Source organism: Rhincodon typus, chromosome 21 (genome assembly GCF_021869965.1).
Source record: "Rhincodon typus isolate 14 chromosome 21, sRhiTyp1.1, whole genome shotgun sequence".
In the NCBI taxonomy this organism is placed as follows: Eukaryota; Metazoa; Chordata; class Chondrichthyes; order Orectolobiformes; family Rhincodontidae; genus Rhincodon; species Rhincodon typus.
This window is the reverse complement of record NC_063352.1, coordinates 7,569,785-7,590,070: the sequence shown is the minus strand read 5'-3', so window position 1 is coordinate 7,590,070 and position 20,286 is coordinate 7,569,785. Positions and strand designations below refer to the sequence as shown.

General features: G+C 39.5%; 1 protein-coding gene across 2 annotated transcripts in view; it reads right to left on the bottom strand.

Annotated features, from left to right (window-relative positions):
• The window catches only part of cramp1 (cramped chromatin regulator homolog 1), a 61,504-nt gene that overhangs the window by 7,527 nt on the left and 33,691 nt on the right, over window positions 1-20,286 (bottom strand). For both annotated transcript variants that reach the window (XM_048609529.1, XM_048609530.1), the window contains exons 12-19: window positions 17,319-17,509; window positions 14,267-14,341; window positions 11,915-11,993; window positions 8,241-8,342; window positions 7,340-7,524; window positions 5,864-6,077; window positions 5,189-5,353; window positions 1,843-1,988 (exon numbers count right to left, since the gene is read on the bottom strand). In XM_048609529.1, coding sequence (XP_048465486.1) covers window positions 1,843-1,988; window positions 5,189-5,353; window positions 5,864-6,077; window positions 7,340-7,524; window positions 8,241-8,342; window positions 11,915-11,993; window positions 14,267-14,341; window positions 17,319-17,509 — 1,157 coding nt within the window. The remainder of the gene's footprint in view (window positions 1-1,842; window positions 1,989-5,188; window positions 5,354-5,863; window positions 6,078-7,339; window positions 7,525-8,240; window positions 8,343-11,914; window positions 11,994-14,266; window positions 14,342-17,318; window positions 17,510-20,286) is intronic.

Sequence of the window (20,286 nt, the reverse complement as noted above, 5' to 3'; positions counted from 1 at the left end):
GAACATGTACTGCTGATATACAACATTTTGTTGAAGCTTTTCATATTGCAGTTATTAAGATATTTTGTCCGAATACAAAAACACTACATATTCAAATCCATCGAAGGCCCTTAAGGCAACACTTCTAAGTCCCAAGAAGTGTCTAGTTTACCTCAGCTTACCCTGGAAGAATAAAGTGTCTCAAATATTTGAGCCACAGGCAAAATTAGCCGTTTCAGTGCTGCAGTAACAACATGAATGGTGCTCACCACTATTAGGATGCTGCCATCATGCAAAAAAGATATTCTGCATATCACACAAATGAGTACCGCAGTATATAAATTTCAGTGTCAGTGCGAATCCAAATGCATAGGCCTTACGTCCCAAAGAATGGTGGTGCATGTTCCCTCGGCTGTTCACAACAAGCAAGGTATCAACTGTACTCAACCTGCTCCTGCTTGCAGAGCTTACATTAGTGTCTAACATTAGATGTGATTCTGCAATTTGACAACATTTGCTAGATAATCCTGAATGTGCGAGGAATTACGCTGACAACCAATTTGCAATTATTAGTTGAGCTCACAGGGTGGTACGCATGCACATACTGAAAGCTACATATATCAATACCTGAAGCCCTGCTCTTTGCAGGCCAAAAGAACTCTTCTATGCAGTGCACCTGTTCCAACTCAACAAAATAGGTGACACCCATTTGCCGGTTTATCTCTCAGGGCAATTCCCTGACAGTCAACCTGCCTGGTTTAAAATTTCAAGACCGGCGGTTAACTATCAATCAGGACTATAGTGCAAGATCCATTGGTACACCTCTTCTAATCAACAGCCCACTTGCCAACCAAGCAGTACATTCCTGTCATGTAGTGCATATATTAATATAGCCCTTGAGTTTGTATTCTTGCAAAATGTCCTGATGAATGCAACAGGAAAAGCTTCAACAAAATCTTTTGGAACAATTGCTTTTAACATTGATTATGAAGTCAAAAAGGTACCAGAGCACTGAACTATTTCTGGACAAGAACAATACTGCTCTTCTCCTGCAGGAGATTCACTTTTATATAAAAGTAGCAAAGTTGCTTGCCACTTGATTATAGGCAATTCTATGAAAGTTCTATGAAATATTGCAGCTGGGAAAACATCAATGGTCACTCTACAACTGACAACAAATGTTCTAGATCAATACTGATTAGGGACTCACCCACTAAAATATATAATTAGTCAAAACTGCTGATCACAAAGCACATTTACCTTCCCGTACAGTGCCTGTACTGAAATATGTATAAAGATTTAAGATCAAATCAATGTCAATGAAATTTGATTAAACTGATGGATTCTGCCAACTGCAGAATCAATAGTAACAATCTTTACCAATATGCTCTTCCAGCAACCAGGATAGTTTTACAAAAGCCTCTACGTCTCAAAATCTACGGCTAACTCAACATTTTAATCTTCCACTTATTTTCCAGGGGATTACATAATTTGGAAAGTTCTTAGTCAAATGAGTAACTTAATATTCAGTTACAGGTAGTTTTGCTATAACGTGCGTTTCGTTAATGCTAATTGGCTGTAACGCGATTAATGAATAGTAGATGCTGTTTGGATAACGCAAGCTTTCTACTGTAAAGGTTTAGTGAGTTTCTATAGCACAAGGTCATGAAAAAATGCAACTACAGCATTATAGGAAAACTACCTGTACACATTTGGCCAATACAGCCAAGAACCCATGGCTTCTTAGAATTGAGCTTTAAATGTGTATAGTTACATACACAATTTGTTTTTTGAAAAGGTACTTTGAATTTTCTTTATTACATAATGCTTGGGTTAATCTTCAAATAGAATCCACGTTCTTACCTCAGAGACATCTACTAATGAGCGGGACACAAAAGAATCCCTAGAGTTCCCATCTAAGAGGCTTGTTCCAAGCAGAGAGCTGCTGTTGCTATTGCAGTTGCCAGTTGTTAGCATCTTCCGTCCCTTTTCAGGTGATATTAAACTTGCTGCAAACAAACAACCCAAAACATATCAAATCAATCCACTGCATTTCTCGAAAAGGGTACAGAATGCCCAAGAAATAGCACATATCCTTTCAAAGGTCCGGGTTAAACCTCTTCAACTTTTTCAGCACACTCTTGGCTCAGGTGGGACCATTCCTTTCTGAGTCAAAAGGTTCAAAGTTATAGGTCTACTGCAGGACCATATCAACACATGGAGCAGTATTAAAAGGAGTAAATGTATTGTGAATGTTCCTCTCTTTGGCTGAGAGGATGATAAAATAGAAGCATCTATTTCAAAGATCCATTTTAGTACTAACTTCTTTAATTATATCACAGTACTTATGCATTTAAAATAAGCTCACTCTCAGAAACCACACCTCAACTTTACTTCTTCAAGTATCACTATCACTCTAACTAGTTTTTCGGCTATAGGCTCAAGGGAAAGTGATGAGACACTTAAAACATAAATGTGTAATTTGTTTAGCAGTCATTTAAAAAGTTAATAAACAATTCATTAACACACAAAACATCCCTCAGCATAGTCTGATTATGAGCCCACATTTTCAGTGAGCTTGGTATTACATCCGGTTTTGTTTCTCAGTGGTTTGTACACAGGGTCTAATTCAACGTGTATGTTGATGGAGTTCCAGTTGGAATATCAGGCCTCCAGGAATTCCCTGGCGTGTCTCTGTTTGGCTTGTGCGATCAATGTGTTGTCCCAGTCGAATTCGTGTCTTTCATTGTCTGTGTGTGGTGAAGCAAGTGAGAATTGGTCATGTCTCTTGTTGGCTAGATGGTGTTCGTGTATCCTTCTAGTCAATTTTCTTCCACCAAAAGACATACACGAACACCAACTTGCCAACAAGAGACATGACCAAATCTCCCCGATGCGGAGATTTCATTCAGTCATGGGGTCTTCTTCAGTGGCTTCTGGGTACTCCAGCAGCCCACTGCGGAAGTCACGTCTTGGCTTGGAGGTCTCATTCTTGCTTTGGAGGCGGCTTCCGGGTCTTCCAATGCCCCAGCGTGGATGTCTAGTCCTAGTGTGCACGTCTTGGCCTGGTCCTATGTGGTGATTTCGGCCCAGTTTCCCAGCGTACTGCAAACCCAGGTAATGTTACTTGAACTGTGATGAACTTTTACTTTTCTTGTTATTTATGACCTCTGAGATTAGTTTAGGCGCTGTGGTACGGCAACTTATAAAACTTCTCACTATTTTGTTTTGTAAAAATACATGTGACAACCTCGAAGTGATTCCAGAGCAGTCTCCTGGCCTTGAGGTGAACCCTGGCATGGACTGGAGTCAAGGCACCAGCATGGACTGGGTTGGAAGGACTGCTGTACTGAACTATTTTTTTCTCTCTATTTTCTAAGTTATTCCTACAAATTGTAATGCTGGACTTCTTATTTCTTTATTTTACCTTTTTTTTCCTAAGAACATGTACTGAAGAAGCTGCACCTAGATACCTGGTACCTAAGATGGCACTGTAAGTGGCAACTTGTCAACTCTTCACCGCACTCTTTTGAGTACATGTGACACATCAGGAGCAGCGGATGCAATAGACCACATTGATGGATGTGGAGGTGAACCTCTGTCTGATGTCCCAGTGTCGCCTCCTCTACATCAGTGAGACCAAGTGGAGGCTCGGACACTGCTTTGTAGAACACCTGCACTCTGTTCGTGACAAACACCACCACCTTTCGGTCGCGAACCATTTCAATTCCTGGGTGACATGTCCATCCTGGGCCACCTCTAGTGTCACAATGACACCACCTGGAAACTGGAGGAGCAGCACCTCATATTGAACCTTGGGAGCCTACAGCCCAATTGTCTAAATGCGGATTTTACCAGTTTCAAAATCTCCCTACACTGCTGGCCTCATCCCATGACCAACCCTCCCTCTCATCACCGCCTCCTTGACCTGACACAACCTGTCCATCTTCTCTCCCACCTCACTGACCAATCCCCACCACTCCCTACCTGCACTTACCTATCACCATCCCACCTACCTTCCCCAGCTCCACCCCGCCTCTCTCGATTTATTTTTGAGCTCCCTTCTCCCCCCTCCCCCATTTCTGAAGAAGGGTCCTGACCCGAAACATCAACTTTCCTGCTCCTCTGATGCTGCCTGGCCTGCTGTGTTCCTTCAGCTCCACATTGTATTCCCATAACTCTTGGTGGGATTAATTTATTACATTTCCCCCATTCTCCAAATAAACGTTAGTTTAGACACATTTCACTTTTATTTGCACTAAGCATTCTTCAGTTGCTGGTGTGGAATTCATGGCAGAATGTTGCCCCAGCCACAGAACATGCTAATGCTACTTTCTGACCAGCCACTAATTAGATTATTACTGTATTTTACACTTTATTCCATCACTGCACAGACCATAAGAGTCATACAGCACAGAAACAGACCCTTCGGGCCAACCAGTCCATGTCGGACATAGTACCAAACTTAACCAATTCCACCTGCCTGGTCCTGGCCCATATCCCTCCAAACCTCGTATTCATGTACTTATCCAAATGTCTTGTAAAAGTTGTAATTCTATCCACTTTCCTCAGGAAGTTCATTCCATACGTGAATCAACCTTTGTGTAAAATAAAAATTGCCCCTCACAACTTTTAAAAATCTTTCTCCTCTCACCTTAAAAATATACCCCCTTGTCTTGAAATCCCCCATCCTAGGCAAAAGACAACTACCATTAACTCTATCTATACCCCCCATTATCTTATGAGCTTTTGTAAGGTCGCCACTCAATCTCCTACACTCCAGTGACAAAAGTCCCAGCCTATCCGGCCTTTCTTTATAACTCAAACTTTCCACGCCCGTCAGAAAGGCTTAAACAACAAACAGTGAGACACAAAGCTTGATCTGTCCTGCATTTATGGAATCCAGAGAAACATCATGTATAAACAGCAAAAAAAATTACATCAAGATCACTGTGAAATTAAAGAGGGCTCAAAATAGATGCTAATATACTAAATCTACACAGTGAAGTATTAACTACACTGAACATTTTACTGTCTGTACTAATGAGAATAAATTGAAGAGAAACAGAGAAACAAGTCTTTGCCTCATGATGAATCTTGAGATTTGAAATGGGACCAAGATTTTGCAAGCTTTTTCGATTGTTTACATTTCTCAAGACTGTACGGTGAAACATACTTTCTGGAGGACAATCAATTAGAAGATGCTTACATAATAGACTACCCAATGAAGAATCACCAGAATCATTTGGAAACCACTGTGGATCATGTGTTGGTGAGGGAATCCAGTTTCGTTGAGGACTGGCTGACGGAGATGGGAGACTTTTTGAGCTGTCACTACCATTCAGCTTTGTTGGAGAGAGAGAAGCACCATCACCTTTTAAAACAAAAGGCAAGATTTAGGTCAGAAATGGATACAGTAAATAAATTACATTCTATCAGCGACAAAATTTCAAAATACTTCATTAGCTATAATAAATGTTGGGACATCCTTCAGTCACATATAAATGCAAGGTTTTTCTTTAAGAGTTAGTCATACACACAATTGATTTTCCAGTGTGGAGCTACAAAACAATTGCACAAATCAATATTTATGTAGAAGAAAAATATGAGTAAAAATGACAGAGTCCCAGCAACAAAGTGTCGTAAGTGGCAACTAACTCTCCATTTATTATTTAAATGTTAATTTTGAAGGCATGTCTCAGCACAACATAATTACACAGTTTTCTAAATAGTTGAACTTCCTACTTTTGTTCTGCCAGTGATATTCTTACAATACTACTTCAGACACGTTAAATAGGTCTCATTTTTCAAATTAACCTGTAGTGCGTGATATAACTGATAAAATGATACACAACCGCCAACAATTATATATTTTTCTACTTACCACCAACATACTGAGTAGAGTTAATAGCAAGCTCAATGATAGAGTCGCTGATTTGGCTGTGGGGTCCACCCTGGGACAACGTGTCATCAGGCGGTCCTGGTAATGATATATCCAGGAGTGCAGAGACATTTGGAGGAGAAGTGAACAATGTGTTGGAAGCTTCACTTGATGGTGAAGGCAGGCCATTCTGAAGTGTATGTTTTTCAAGCTCCCTCTGTGCAGAAAAGACAAAAAATTAGTGATTAAAGGCATTTAACATAGTCAAAAGATACAGGAAGCATTCCCTCAGCCAAGACAGTCGAAATCATTCTCCAGGCAAAGCCTCTGTATTAATACAGGGTTTAAAAAGAACAACATCTTTCATAAAAAGCAATACTTTCAAGCAAAATTCTGATGGAATTCACAGATGCTCATGATAGTTCAAGTGCCATTTGATTTTTGTTCTATTTTTCAGTTCAGTATCTGGTATAAATTGAATACAAACTAAAGAACAGTGGAACACCAGGTTCCTTCCACTTAATTATATAAGAAACTTGAGTTTGCTTATATCAGCTTGTAACACTGAGGGTATCTTTCACAATCAGTCAATAAAATTGTATTTAATTGTTCTTTGCAAGTTGACTTCTGGAGATGAACAGCTCATCGGCTGAAGAAATTGAGTTGCATTCATTCAAATAATAATGCAGCTTGGTGCCAGTGACATCATTGCTTATTTAAAGAACGACCCTGTTTCCTTCCTGTGGGCATCCCATTCCTGATCAAAAGAAGAGCTTAACATCTAGACACTAGTGGGAAGGCAGCAGGTATCAAGGGGGTAAAGGAGTACCTTATCAACTCACACATTTACAACACAGGAGATGCCAATTCAGCCCATTGTGTCCGTGCCTGGCAAGAGAGATCTGAAGACACTAATCTGAATTTCAGGTCTTGGTCTACAATGTACCACATCTCATTTTTAAAATGAGAAGTATATGAAATAAGTGTATTTCCACAATCTGATATGATTCTTTTTAGGTCATTTAAAACTTTGCAACGATGCACTTAACATTGTAAACTGAAGCTGCAGACATAAACTAGTGACTCACACCTATCGACTATCATCCTCAATTATAAGAAAGTTTGCTATGAAGGTTCTACCATTTGTGAGCATTTCTCCAACACAGAAAAACAGAATTAGTCTTCTGGGACTGTGTGCTGAAAAGCTTCCTACCCGCATCAGGTAACTTAGTGCTTACTGATTAGATATACAATAGCATGATCGTGTTTTGGCTGCTTGAATTGACAATGGTGAAAGAGACATTAACACCCAAAGCAATTAGTGAGTAAAATTACTCTGAAAAACTATACTCATTGCAGGTATGCTGTAGACACAGAACTTAGCTCAGATAAATACCAAAGCTTGCAGTATATTCAGAAGGAATGGCACACAGATACAGTTTACAGAAGACTAACTGTTGACAGCCAATGATAACTCACTGTTGTCACAGTTGCTGCTGTGTTGCTTCCATTTTGATGGACTGAGGATAACTCCTGGTTTGAGGTTACTATGGAAATCCCTTCTGTTGACAAAGGTGTCAAATCTTGCGATCCTTCTGCATCAAGTGTCTGGATCGGGCTGCCTGGAATTATGCCAGCTGATTTAGCTGCCATATCGATTGCACCTGATGGAGAAGAAACAGTTTTATTAATGTATCCAATTACATCACATTTGTTTTCTATACATACATAAATAAGCCTCTGCCGCAATTTGAAAATCTACAAGTACACCTCTGTCTAATAGCTTGGAAATGGGCAGCATGTTGCAAAAACCAAATCCGCACAGGTGAAACCTCCGAGAGAAAGCTTTCATAAAGTATTGTTAAAAGACAACTTGTTGATACATCATTAGAAAATTATAATTCAAATAAACAGGAATAGAATGGGATTTGCAATACAGAACTGATCAGTAAATCCATAACAGGTACAAAGTTTCCATGTTGAAGGTCAAATGCATAACCAAGACAACAAACAACTGGGTGCATACAGAGCCACAGCATAATGGCTAGCATACAAAACAGAATTGCTCTTTGTAATCACTCTATGTAGAGGGATAATATTAAACTTTTCTGCCATAAATAATCTGCTAGTTACGTTCACTAAACTACGAAGGTAATAACATGTAATTGAGCATGATGGTCATTGAACCATGACAATTCTTAGCATTAATGTAAAAAATTTAGCAGCAAGCCCTTAGATCTTCTTAATTAAAAGACTGTCTGTGGCTCACAGTCTACAAATCAAGAGGACTTAAAAGAAAAATAAAAGATTGAAAACATACAAAATTTAAAATACATTAGAGTCACTTTGAAAATTAACTTTTGAACTAACTGTAACTTACTAGAGAGCTGGCTAGTAGATGCTGGAATGGCTTTTGGAACAATAGGACGAGCTAAAGATGCTTTGGAAAGTGACGACTGAAGAGGACGGAAGGAACCTGTACCTAAAAAATACAAAAGCACATAGTTCGCAACTGAGTATAGGATGGGCGGGGATGAAAATTTAAAATTAGATTCATTGAGGATGAGAAATCAAATAAAGTAATTTATTGCTTAGCATTGTAGTTTTGTTCCTAAAAAGTGTGACTTTAAATGAAACAACTTTAAAGCAATTAGATTTTCTCCTTACAACCAAGGTAAAATTTGTAGTTACGCTCTGTAGGTGATTTCACAGCAGAAAACAAACAAAAAATGTTATGCATTGCAAGTTGAAATATTGTCCATTCCTAAATTCCTATATTTGTATATGAAATAACTTCCAATATAACATACTTACTCTTCCTACTCGCCTCCCACTCATTGCCTCTCTCGTTAGCCAACTCTCTCTTTCTGGTTGCTTACCTCTCCCTTGTTCTGAGGGAGGGTTTAGCAGGGGGATGGCAAAGAAATTGAGGAGTTGTAACAAAAAGATCTGGGAAGGAAGTGGTGGGAAGTATCATCAGAGGAGGAAGCAGTGAGCAGAAAGTTTGAGAGATGGGGTACAGTAGAAAACTAGGGAGGAGGGGCCACACCAAAGTTACACCAATTGAGTTATATAACATACAGTGACCCCAGAAGCTAACAATCCTAAAGCTGAAATCCTGAGACTAAGTGTGCAATGTCATAAATGTGATGCCAATACAGACCAACATTGAATGTGCAATTTAACACAGGGACTATTTACTGTCAGAGGTTAAAAGCTCAGTTAATGAGCAAATAAAATTTGGTGTACGATTAGAAGTTTTCAGAGGCTGAAGGATGAGATGCCAGCCAGGACAGCACTGAAATAGTTGAAACAGGCGGTGACAGAAGTATGGATGAGGATTTCCACAGTGAATGGACTGAGCAATAAAAAAGTTACTTGATGGGCCAAATGGCCTCTTTCTATGCTGTACTATGATACAGGATGGAAGAAGACAGTCTTAGAAATATCACTCAAGATTAAAGAAGAAGTCAAGTTTACAAATGGTCTGGATCAACTGTGGATGGGGATGCAATTGGTGGAAAAGGCACAAATTTACGACAGAGCCTCAGAACATTGAGCTTTCCTTTCTCAATATTTTAGTGGACCAATTCCAGCTAATCCATGACTGATATAGGACTTGCAGCAAAACACAGACAACCGAGTGATCATGACACGTTGCAGACAGGTATAGCTACACATACAGGAACCAGTTTGGCACTTGCTTTGTCCTTATTGTCCCTGGATCAGGAAGGATAACAGAGGTTGGCCAGGGCTCATGCTACTGACCATTACCAACAATTATTGCTGCAAGTGTGCATGCGTGTGGTCTGTATATAGGTTGGGGTGGGGGGGTGGGAGTGTGGTTGCAGTGGGTGGGTGGACGCCAGAATTGGTTGGAATGACTGCCACGAGCAGATAACCCATCAAATTGACCATTCCAGGCTCAGCCAACTGAATTGGCACTTAGGTCAGGAAGTGGGGCTGCTGGCACCCATGGAATCACATCCCTAAACCCAAAGTGGCATAAAATGCCATATTATTCTGCTTATTTCTGCATTAATATTTTACTCATTGGAGTTATGATCAGGAAGTCCATGTGACAGGACAATTGGTGGTGTGGTAAACAGCAAGCAAGAAAACTTTAACCAATGGGACAGTGGCTCAGGGTTAGCACTGCTGCCTCATGGTGCAATCTCAGCCTTAGGAGACTGTGCAATCTCCACACAGACAGTCACCCCGTGTCTGTGCAAGTTTCCTCCAGGTGCTCAGGTTTCCACCCACAGTCCAAAGATGTGCAGCTTAGGTGGATTGGCCATGCTGAATTGCCACATAGTGTCCAGGGATGTGCAGGTTAGGTGGTGTAGTCATGGTAAGTGTGGGGTTATGGGGATAGATTGGAATGCTCTTTGGAGGACTGGTGAGACTCGATGGGCCAAATGGCCTCTTTCGACACTTCTCACAGGAGTTCTATAATAAGTGTAAATTAACCTTGTATAGTGTGGGGTGATGCATTTTGGGAGCACTAACAAGGCAAGGGAGAACACATTGAATGGAAAGACTCTAGCAAGTAGAGGATCAGATGCACTCTGGTGTGCGTGTCCGTAGATCCTTGAAGGCAGTAGGCCTTTATTAGTGAAGGCACTGGATACAACAGCAAGGAGGTTATGATGGAGATGCATATAATGTTAGTTAAGTCACAGGTGAAGTGCTGTGTACAGTTCTGACTGCTACACTACAGGAGGGGCGTGGCTGCACTGGAGAGAGTGCAGAGGAGATGTTGTGGGTTAGAGCAATTCAGCCATGAAGTGAAGCTAGATAGACGGAGGCTGTTTTCATTACAGCAGAGAAGGCTAATTCGGATGTACAATGTTATGAGGGGCACAGACAGGGTAGAGAGGGAGGGAAGCAGATACAATAACCAAAGGCTGAGCACCTGAAACGCCATAGCATACAGGCTACAGGCCAAGTACTGGAAAATGGAATCAGAATAGATGAATGTTTGATGATGGCATGGACTCTAAAGGGCAGAAAGGCCCTTTTCCATGCCATAAAAACTGTACGACTATGACTTCTCTTTTAGAAAAATGCCCAGCTTAGAGAGGTTTGTTCTTTTCTCTTGTTGGGTTTCCATTCTTCTTGTTTATCATATTCACCTTCATTGTTGATGCCTGAACAGTTAGGTTTTACTTGTCTTAATAATGCTGAACTGACCTTGAACTCGCTTATCATTCAATCTCGCTTGCCTGTTCCTTTTTCTGGATCTCCCTTTAATTCTCAGTTCCATCTTATCTTTGCCCTACCTCAGTGTTTGCCTAAGCCTATCATATCTCTATCTCCATTCTGTTGCAAGACAATTGACCTGAAAACTTGGACTGGATGTTCCTGCTGTCTTCATAACTCTAACATCCCAATGAGACGGTGCACCTGAGCCAGTTCTTGCCAGCAGCACAGCGACATCCTGGAGGTGCCTCCGAAAGTTGCATTAAGGTCAGCAAATAACATTGGAAGCTTAAGGTGTTTGGTGACTGAGAATGATTCAAAATAGAGGCACCATTGAAGGAGCCATAAATCTATTAGAATGGAGAAGCAGGCAGGCCCTAAAATTGAAGGCATAACCATTGTGAATGGCTCATAAGGGTCGAAGAGATTTCCCAATGGGCAATAGAGTCTCTGGAGGGAAGTCACCTCTCAGTGGAAGCCACTGCACAGTTTGATTTTGGCACAAGGGGGCTCCACTGCTAGCAGAATTACCTCATTGAGGCCTCCATTATGTAAATGGAGTGATGACCTCCGCAATCAGTCAGTTAATCTGCTTGTCAGTCTGTCCATGGGAATGTTTAGCGGTGGCCAGAATGTGCCATTGAGCCGCTTGCATGGATCCTCACTATTTTCCTGGTTGACACCACCACCCATCAAACCTCCAAACTCATGTCAAAAAATGCAGCATCCTGGGACCATGAAAGTTCACCTTGTTAGCTCTGGTTTTCTCACTACAGATACCGCCTGACCTGCTACATAACCAACATTTTCTGTCATATTATTCTGTTGATCTGTTCAAGTGATTATAGATACCTGTGGCAGAATTGGACAAGATGGAAAAAGAACAAACGTGTTGAGAGGAATTTCCAGTTGGCCGTGGTAACAGAGTTCGCTGTAAAAAGATTAGAAAAAGAAGAATGCTTCACTCAGCAAGAAACAAAACAAAAACTTCAATTTGAATAGAATGGCATTTAATATTTATATTAAATCTATATTTTGTTCTTTCTTAAAAGAAAATATGCATAGAACAAAAACATTAAACAGTATCAACTAGCTGAGGAAAGTTAATTGATAAATATTTGGTAGAGTAAAATCAATTTTAAACTTCTCCTTCCTTTGGGATTGGAATTCACATTTCTACAGCTCAAATTTTCCCAAGTAAAACATACCAAACCGGGGGAAGAATACACATAAATCCAACAAATGCAATTCTGAGCATGGAACATACGAAGAGGAGTAAATCATTCAGCCCTCAAGTCTATTCTGCCATTCAACGAGATCATGACTAATCTATGGCCAACTCCATATACCTGCATCTGACTCATATCCCTTAATACCTTTGCTTAACAAAAATTTATCTCAGATCTAAAATTAACCATTGATCTAGCATCAACTGCCATTTGTGGAAGAGAATTCCAAACGTCTACCACCCTGTGTGTGTAGGAATACTTCCTAACATTTCTCATGAACGGTCTGGTCGTAATTTTTAAGATTATGCCCCCTAATTTTAGAATTTCCAACCTCTGGAAATAATATCTTTATCTACCCTGTCTTTTCCTGTTGATATCTTGAAGACTTCGCTTAGACTACCCCTAGATCTTCTAAAATCTACCTCCCATTCATGTCCTTTCCTTTCATCCAATTTTCCATTTTTTTCAAACCTTACTCGCATTCCTTGCCCACAGACCCACTGTAACCAAAAAGCAGACAAACTGGTCTTTAAGCTCCAGCTCACTGAGCACATCAGCCAACTGCAAACACAGGTTGTGGGATTCTTCCTTTTTCTAAGGAAGCACATAACTTCCATTTTGCAACTAATTGCTGTGACACTGAAAACAACAACTCAACAGAATGAGCACTGAACCAAAATCCCATTTATTCTCAGTACCTATTTAAGATGGTTCTACATGCATATGCCGTTTCAGTAAACTAGGAGCATAGAAGATGGTCTTGCCTCATCTTCTACTTCAATCTCAGCAATTTTAATTAAAATCTTGCATGTAGTATATAATTTTAAAACACCCCATAGTACATCTGACAGTAGTTATTTTCCTATACAAATACAAGATCATAAGACATTAGAAGAAGGCCATTCGCTTATTGAGGCTGCACCGCCACTCAATGAGATCATGGCTGAGCTGATAACCCTGAACTCCACTTTCCTGCCTTAATCACATAACCTTCAATTCTCTTTCTGATTAAAACTCTTTCTTAGCCGCAAATATACTTAATGGCCCACCCTCAACATCCTTCTACAGTAAAGAATTCTACAGATTCACTACCCTCAGAAAAATTCTTCTCCAACTGTTTTAAATGAGCAACCCTTACTTTGAGATTATGCTCTCTGGTCCTAGATTCTCCCACAAGAAGAAATAACTTCTCCACATCTATGCTGTCTAGCCCCTTAAGAATCTCGTATGTTTCAATAAGATCTCCTCTCATTCTTCTAAACTGAATACAAACCCAACCTCTCCACAAAAAAAAAACCTCCCTCCATGTCCGGAATCAACCTAGTGAACTTTCTCTGGACCGTCTCCAAAGACAGTATATTTCTCCCTTTAGCTGAGGGGGCTAAAACTGTTCACAGTATTGACCAGTGCCTTGGATAGTTTTACAAGGCAATCCTATTTTAATACTCCATTCCCTTTGAAACAATGGGCAACAGTCCATTTGCTTTCCCTATTACCCACGGAACTTGGACAGTGATGGCAGTTAATGTAGCAGCTGTTACTCAGCACTAATATTCAAACACAAGGCAATGAGATGAGCTGCTAATTTGGTACTACTAGTACCAAATAGGCCAGCACACTGGCAGACAGCTCTTCCTCTATACTGTGATTGATGATTATTCAAATAATTTATTTGACCTCAAAGCAAGAATCCTACTAGCTAAATCAAGATGACACAAAACATTTGATGTGATACAAGTACAGACTTGTAGCCCAAGTCCCTATTTATAACAGTTAGAAATATAAATCGTCGTATTTATTGCCATAATATGCAAAATGGAATGGAAACAATACACATTTGCACAGAATACATATATCAATTTGGACAACAACACTGAACAATATCCCAAATGATTACATTCATTATACACGTGTGCCGAAAAAGAACGCAAGGGTTCAGAAGTTTAGTTCACAAACACATTTAAACAATATTTACCTGAACTACTAGCGGTTTGCGTGGGCGATTATTTCGTAGCTTCCTTTGCTTGGGTAGGTAAATGTCTGGCGGCCTCTGAAATAGTAACAGATGTGATCAGAGGACCCAGATTCCCAGGCCTACTGATGGGCACCACACTCACTAATAAACCATCTGATTAAGGTTTTCTAAATGCATTGAAAACTAGCTCAAGGCAATGCAGGCCATTGTTGGGGCTAGGTTTGTGAAAATTTAATTTTATTCAGCTCTTAAATCGGTTTTATGGTTAGTTCTAGGAGCAACAGTTGACACAGGAATGAATTTTGGCCTCTTGTATTTTAGCAACTTTCAGAGATTGACATTACGATACAAAGAATAATATGCAATAATATAGTATCTTCTGTTCAAGATGAGTCAAAACATTTTACAAGCATTGAATTAGTTTGGAAATGTAGTTATGTAGGTTAAGTGTACTAAATTCCAGTTTGCACAGGAAAGGATCCCACAATGACAGCAACAAGATAAATGACCAGTTGGGTGAAAATGTTTGCGCCCCTAAATAATTAACTACAATTTGTTTGTAATGTTAGCTGATCACCAAGCAAAATTAGGATAAACAATCCATGAAGCAGGATTTATTTTCAGCATTGACCTCACCATTCATGCACAAATCGTATCAAGAAATCATACATGCTAACGCAAAACGTTTTCAATCCACACATGTAGGAAACATATAGTGAAATTATTTCAACTATACAAAATTGAGGCAGGTGCAATCTAATAGAAATTGTGTCCAAAGTTTTTGAGAAGGGTAACGATGACAAATTCTTATCAATTACTCTGGATATTTCTTCACTCAGATCAAATCTTTCTTTTTAATTCCTTATCAAAAAGAAAGAAAACTTTTCCAAGTCATGGACAAAGAGTAGCACGAAGAGTTTCATGTGTCAAATGGCAACCCTTTAGAGTGAAATTAGAGTGAACGGATTCTAAATAAAAGTTAGTTTGATGTAGTGCACTGCTTCAAAAAGAAAATCAAAACCTTGTTAACCTCATGTCATACTGTTTGCAATAATGGATATATTTATGCAAATAAGGAGACAAGTAGGCCACTCAACTGCTCAAATCATTCAACGAGACCATTGCTGATATGATTACTCCACACTTGCCTTCACTCTTGATAACCTTTCACTTCCTTGTTCATTAAGAATCTGCCTACCTCTATCTTACAAGCATTCAAAAGATTTTGCTTCCAACACCTCCAGTTGAGAGAGTTCAAAGGTCTTCCAAATCTTTGAGAAAATGTTTGTTCCTATTTGTGTTAGATGACTGGCCCCTTATGTTTCAACAATGACCCCTAATTCAAGACTTTAGCACAAAAGGAAATATTTTTCCCACATCAAGGCCACTTAAGATTTTACATGTTTCAATCATGTCACCTTTTGGTCTTCCAAACACCAGCAGATACAAGCCTAGCCTATCCAACATTTCCTCTTAAGCCAACCCACTCATTATGGGTATTTTCTGAATTATATGTAATGTATTTACATCCCTTCTTCGATAAGGTAACCAATACTATACACAGTACTCCAGATATGGCCTGACAAATGCACTGTGTAACTAAAGCATAACCTCCCTACTCTCATACTCAGTTCCCCTTGCAATATGAAACAGCATTCTACTAGCTTTCCTAATTACTTACTACACCAGCATATTAATCTATTTGATCAACATCAAGGTGGTATTTCAGAAAACAGTATTCAGGTTACTGTTAAAACAGTAGAAGCTTAAGTTAATTTCCTTTTTTTTTGCATTTTGTTATACACAAAGGGACTGAAGTTGAGGTTAAAGTCGATGCTTCTCACTGTTAGGGAAAGGAACTATTTCACACTTGTAGCACCAAATCAGCTGTCATGCTGCAGGAAAGAATAAATATGAACAAACAGAATTAAGCTCCCATCCTTAGCTCCAACATTAAGAAGAATACTTAACATTTATGATATGTGATCAAATTTACATTTAATGGTTACTGAAGTAATTATTTAACACTACAGGTTTAGCAGAATGATTAACAGTACCACTTGTTGGCACAAAGTTATTAATTGATTGTTTTAAATTACTAACTAGGTGACCAAAAAAATTAAAACTTAAATAGTCTTGCTATTATTGTGCTGCTATTAGACGCCTGCAATACCACAACTATGAAAGTTCCAATCATTGACCATCAATAACAATACAATTAAATCAGAATCAGAGACAACAAGATAAAATAACCAACACAGTCCAACTTAACTTATTAACTGAGCAATTCTTCAGATTTCAGAATAATTAGAACTAGCAAATAGGGTGCTGTACAAGAATTCTATTATTGTTGTTTGTAGTTTCAATTATTTTTCTTTACCTTTTCATAGATGTGGGCATTGTTAACAAGGCCAACATTTGCTGACCACCCCTAATTGCCTTTGAAATGAGTGACAAGACAGGGTATTTCTGAGAACAACAGTTAAGAGCCAACTACACTGCTGAGAATCTGGAGTCACATGGACACCAGACCAGACAAGGTGTTTAATGAACCTGATGGGTTTTACAACCATCAATGACAGTTCTCATGATCACCACTTTGGAGTCTAGCTTTACATTCCAGGTTTAGTAACTAAATCTAAATTGAACTGAAGTTTTTAGAGCATTAGCCTGGGTCTCTGATAATCCAGAGACATTACTACAGTGTCCCCAAATTAGCAGCAATCTGTAGAATAATGTGCCTTCATTTTAGCTGTGTTTTTAAGCTATTCTTGGCATATGAGAATCACCAGCAATGCCAGCATTTTTCAACTAATCCACTACCTGATTGCCCTTGAGAAGTTAGTGACGCGCCATCTTCTTGAACCACTACACTCCACCGGTGTAGGTAAAGGGATAGTGCTGTTAGGGAGGGAATTCCAAGATTTTGACTCAAACTAGCAAATTATTGCATTCCCATCTTTTAATATACATTGTTATTATCATCAACCATAGTAAAAGGCACACTCGCTCTTTTCTCCAGTCACATTTACAGAAAGAAATTTCAACTCACGCTGAAAGAATCCAGTCGCTGCCTGAATGTCAAGTCAGTCTCTTTGCTGGGTGAATATATCTTGTTATGCCTACTGTTGGGCGGCAGAATTGTAGGAACAGCAAAAACCCCACTGTCTGCATCACTGCTTGAACTTCCTGAGCTACCAGATGAACATGGCACCACCAATGTCTTCTGTACATTACGCATTCCTGAAAATAATAAAATTATTCAATATTTCATATATAAATAAATTTTAGTTCTCATCTGACATCCAAATATACATTTTCTGCTTAGTGTTCAGTTAAGCTGCGTGCTTTCAGCACTTGCTAAGCTGTTAGCCTGTTGATAGGAAAACATCAAATGCTGGAAATACTCAGCAGGTTGGGCAGTATCTGTGGAGAGAAGTGCAGTTAACATATCAAATCATGATGAACTTTCAGATTATCTTGATCCGAAATCATGTGGAGGAAGACTGTGTAATTTTGCCAATTCAAAAGAACTCAATAATAAATATCTGCATTGGGGAAGCCATGGCATGGAGGTGGCTGATGTTGGACTAGGGTGAACAAGGTGATGGAGAGGCTATGCTCCGAAAGCTTGTACTTTCAAATAAACCTGCTGGACTATAACCTGGTGTTGTGTGATTTCTGACCTTGCATCAGGGAACAAAGGCACAATTGCTGACCTAATTTGGCTCCCAACACCCTCAATTCAAAATCCTCATAGTTATGTTTAAACCACTTCAGGACTCGTCTCTGTATCCTCATCCAGCCCTATAACTTCCAGTTCTTCATCCAAACTTTGTGCATCTGACTCTGACATTTTACGTATTTCTTCTTTCACAACACACTGTCAGCCAATTCACGAGCTACCCGGACTTCCCTGGTCTGAAATTTAAGCACTGCCATCCCCACCCCCATCTCATATACCTCCTTGCCTTCTTTAACACACTGCTTAAAACCAAACTGTTTGACAAAGCTTTTGTTTGGTTTTCCTAATATCTTTCTTTCTGCAGATGCATCCTTTTTTGATTTTACTTTGGTATAATGGCTCTAAGCCAATAAAGGTGGCTGTGAAAAGCCAAGAATTGAGCAATTTTCATGGGATACAAAAAAACCAAAGTCTTTGGACAAGGTTTACAATTTTATTGCTCTCAGAGAATGTTTAAAGTCAGTAGTTGGAGATTGGATCATTTCTGTTAGGATCAGGAATTGGTGGACAAAATAATTTGGTTAATCGCTATTTATAGCAATGTCATTAACATTCCTAAAATTCTGACCAGCAACTGTGGCAAAACTATCAACATTATCAGAACAAAACAGTGCTTAAAATTTTACTCTAAATAACAATTAAGGAACTAAATTTCTGTCTGTTTTCCCTTCCATGTTCCAGGGATGTGGAGGTCAATTGTGGCCTGCTGCCACTGAACTCAACTAGTCTCACAGATTGGGGAATGGAACTGCAATCTACATGCAAGAATATTTCAGGAACTTATTGGGTAAAACCACAGAGACATCAAGACATTCTTTGCAAAACTTTAATTAATATCAAGTCTGTCAAATGGTAGGTAGATTTTTCTAAAATATCTTGACAGAACTGCAAGACAGCAAGAAAGAGTCAGCATACTGTAAAATCTTCTCAGAAGTGAGAGTGCCCCAGCCCTACAAAATACTCAATTTTTGGAAGATATAACATACAACGGTTGTGATCAGAAAATTTCGAGATGGACACCATGGACTGTGGTGATTCAAATGACTAAATAAGCAACTTTTGTTTTTAACAGACATGCATTTTAAAAATTTAAAGTGCTTCCAAAAGCTAAATCATTATTGGCAAGGCTCAGATTAGTTGCCTATCCACATATTGCCTTTTCTTGGTTTCCTTTGAGAAAATAGCACTAGTTGGCCTTCTTGAGCTACTGCAGCGTACAAGATCAAGATGCTCCCACAGTGCTGACGTATGTCCAAGTCAAAATGCTGTGGGACTTCAAAAGGAGCTTTACGCTGATGGTGTTTCCATATGCCTGCTGCTCGTCCTTTTAGATCAAGACTGCATGTTTGGAATGCATCACTAAAGAAACTGTGCCAAGTTGTTTAGTGCATTCCAGAGAAGACACACACTGTAGTTATGGTGAGCATGTAGTGAAACAACTGAACATATAGCCTAGTAGACTGCATGTCGAGGATGGGGCGGCTGCTTTCTCCAGATTATTGTCAAGCATCTTACGTGTCGCTGCAGATGTAAAAACATTCCAATACACTCCTGACTTATTTTTTGTAGGTGTTAGGGAAGTCCGAGGGAGTCATATGGTGAGCTCCTCGTTCTAAATATCCATCCTTTGGCCTGCTCTGACATTCACAATGCTGTTCCACTACTATTTCTGGTCCATGGTGACTCCCAGGAAATTGATTATGAGGGACATGTTGATGGTAATGCCATTAAATGTTATTCATCAACTCAAGGCTGGACAATGACTCAGTCTTTGCTCTACGTGGACATGGTATGCTTCATTATCTGAAAAAATTGTGAACAGAGCTAAATATTCTGTAATTAAATGCGAATAGTTCCATTTCACACATTATGATGGAGGGAAGGGATGAAGCAGCACAAAGACTGTTGAGCCTAGGGCACTGTCTTGAGATGATTGGCATCTGACAATCACAAACATGGTGTAAGCTATGACCCCCAGCACTGGATAGATTTCACTGCAATTCAAATTAACTTCAGGTTTGCTTGGGTTTATCGCTTTCACATGCTTTAAAATGTTGACGATGTTGAGAGCAGTCACTCTCACCACGTCTCTGAAATTCACCTGGCAGCCAGGTTTGGACCAATGGGACAACCAGGCCTGGAGCCCAGCAGTTCCTGCTGAACTCAAATGGAATATTGTGAAATTGGTTACTAGCCAGAAAATGCCACTTTGCTGATAATGATAATTGGGATAATTGTATTTCATTTGACAGACAGCACATTCCTTAGCTATTTT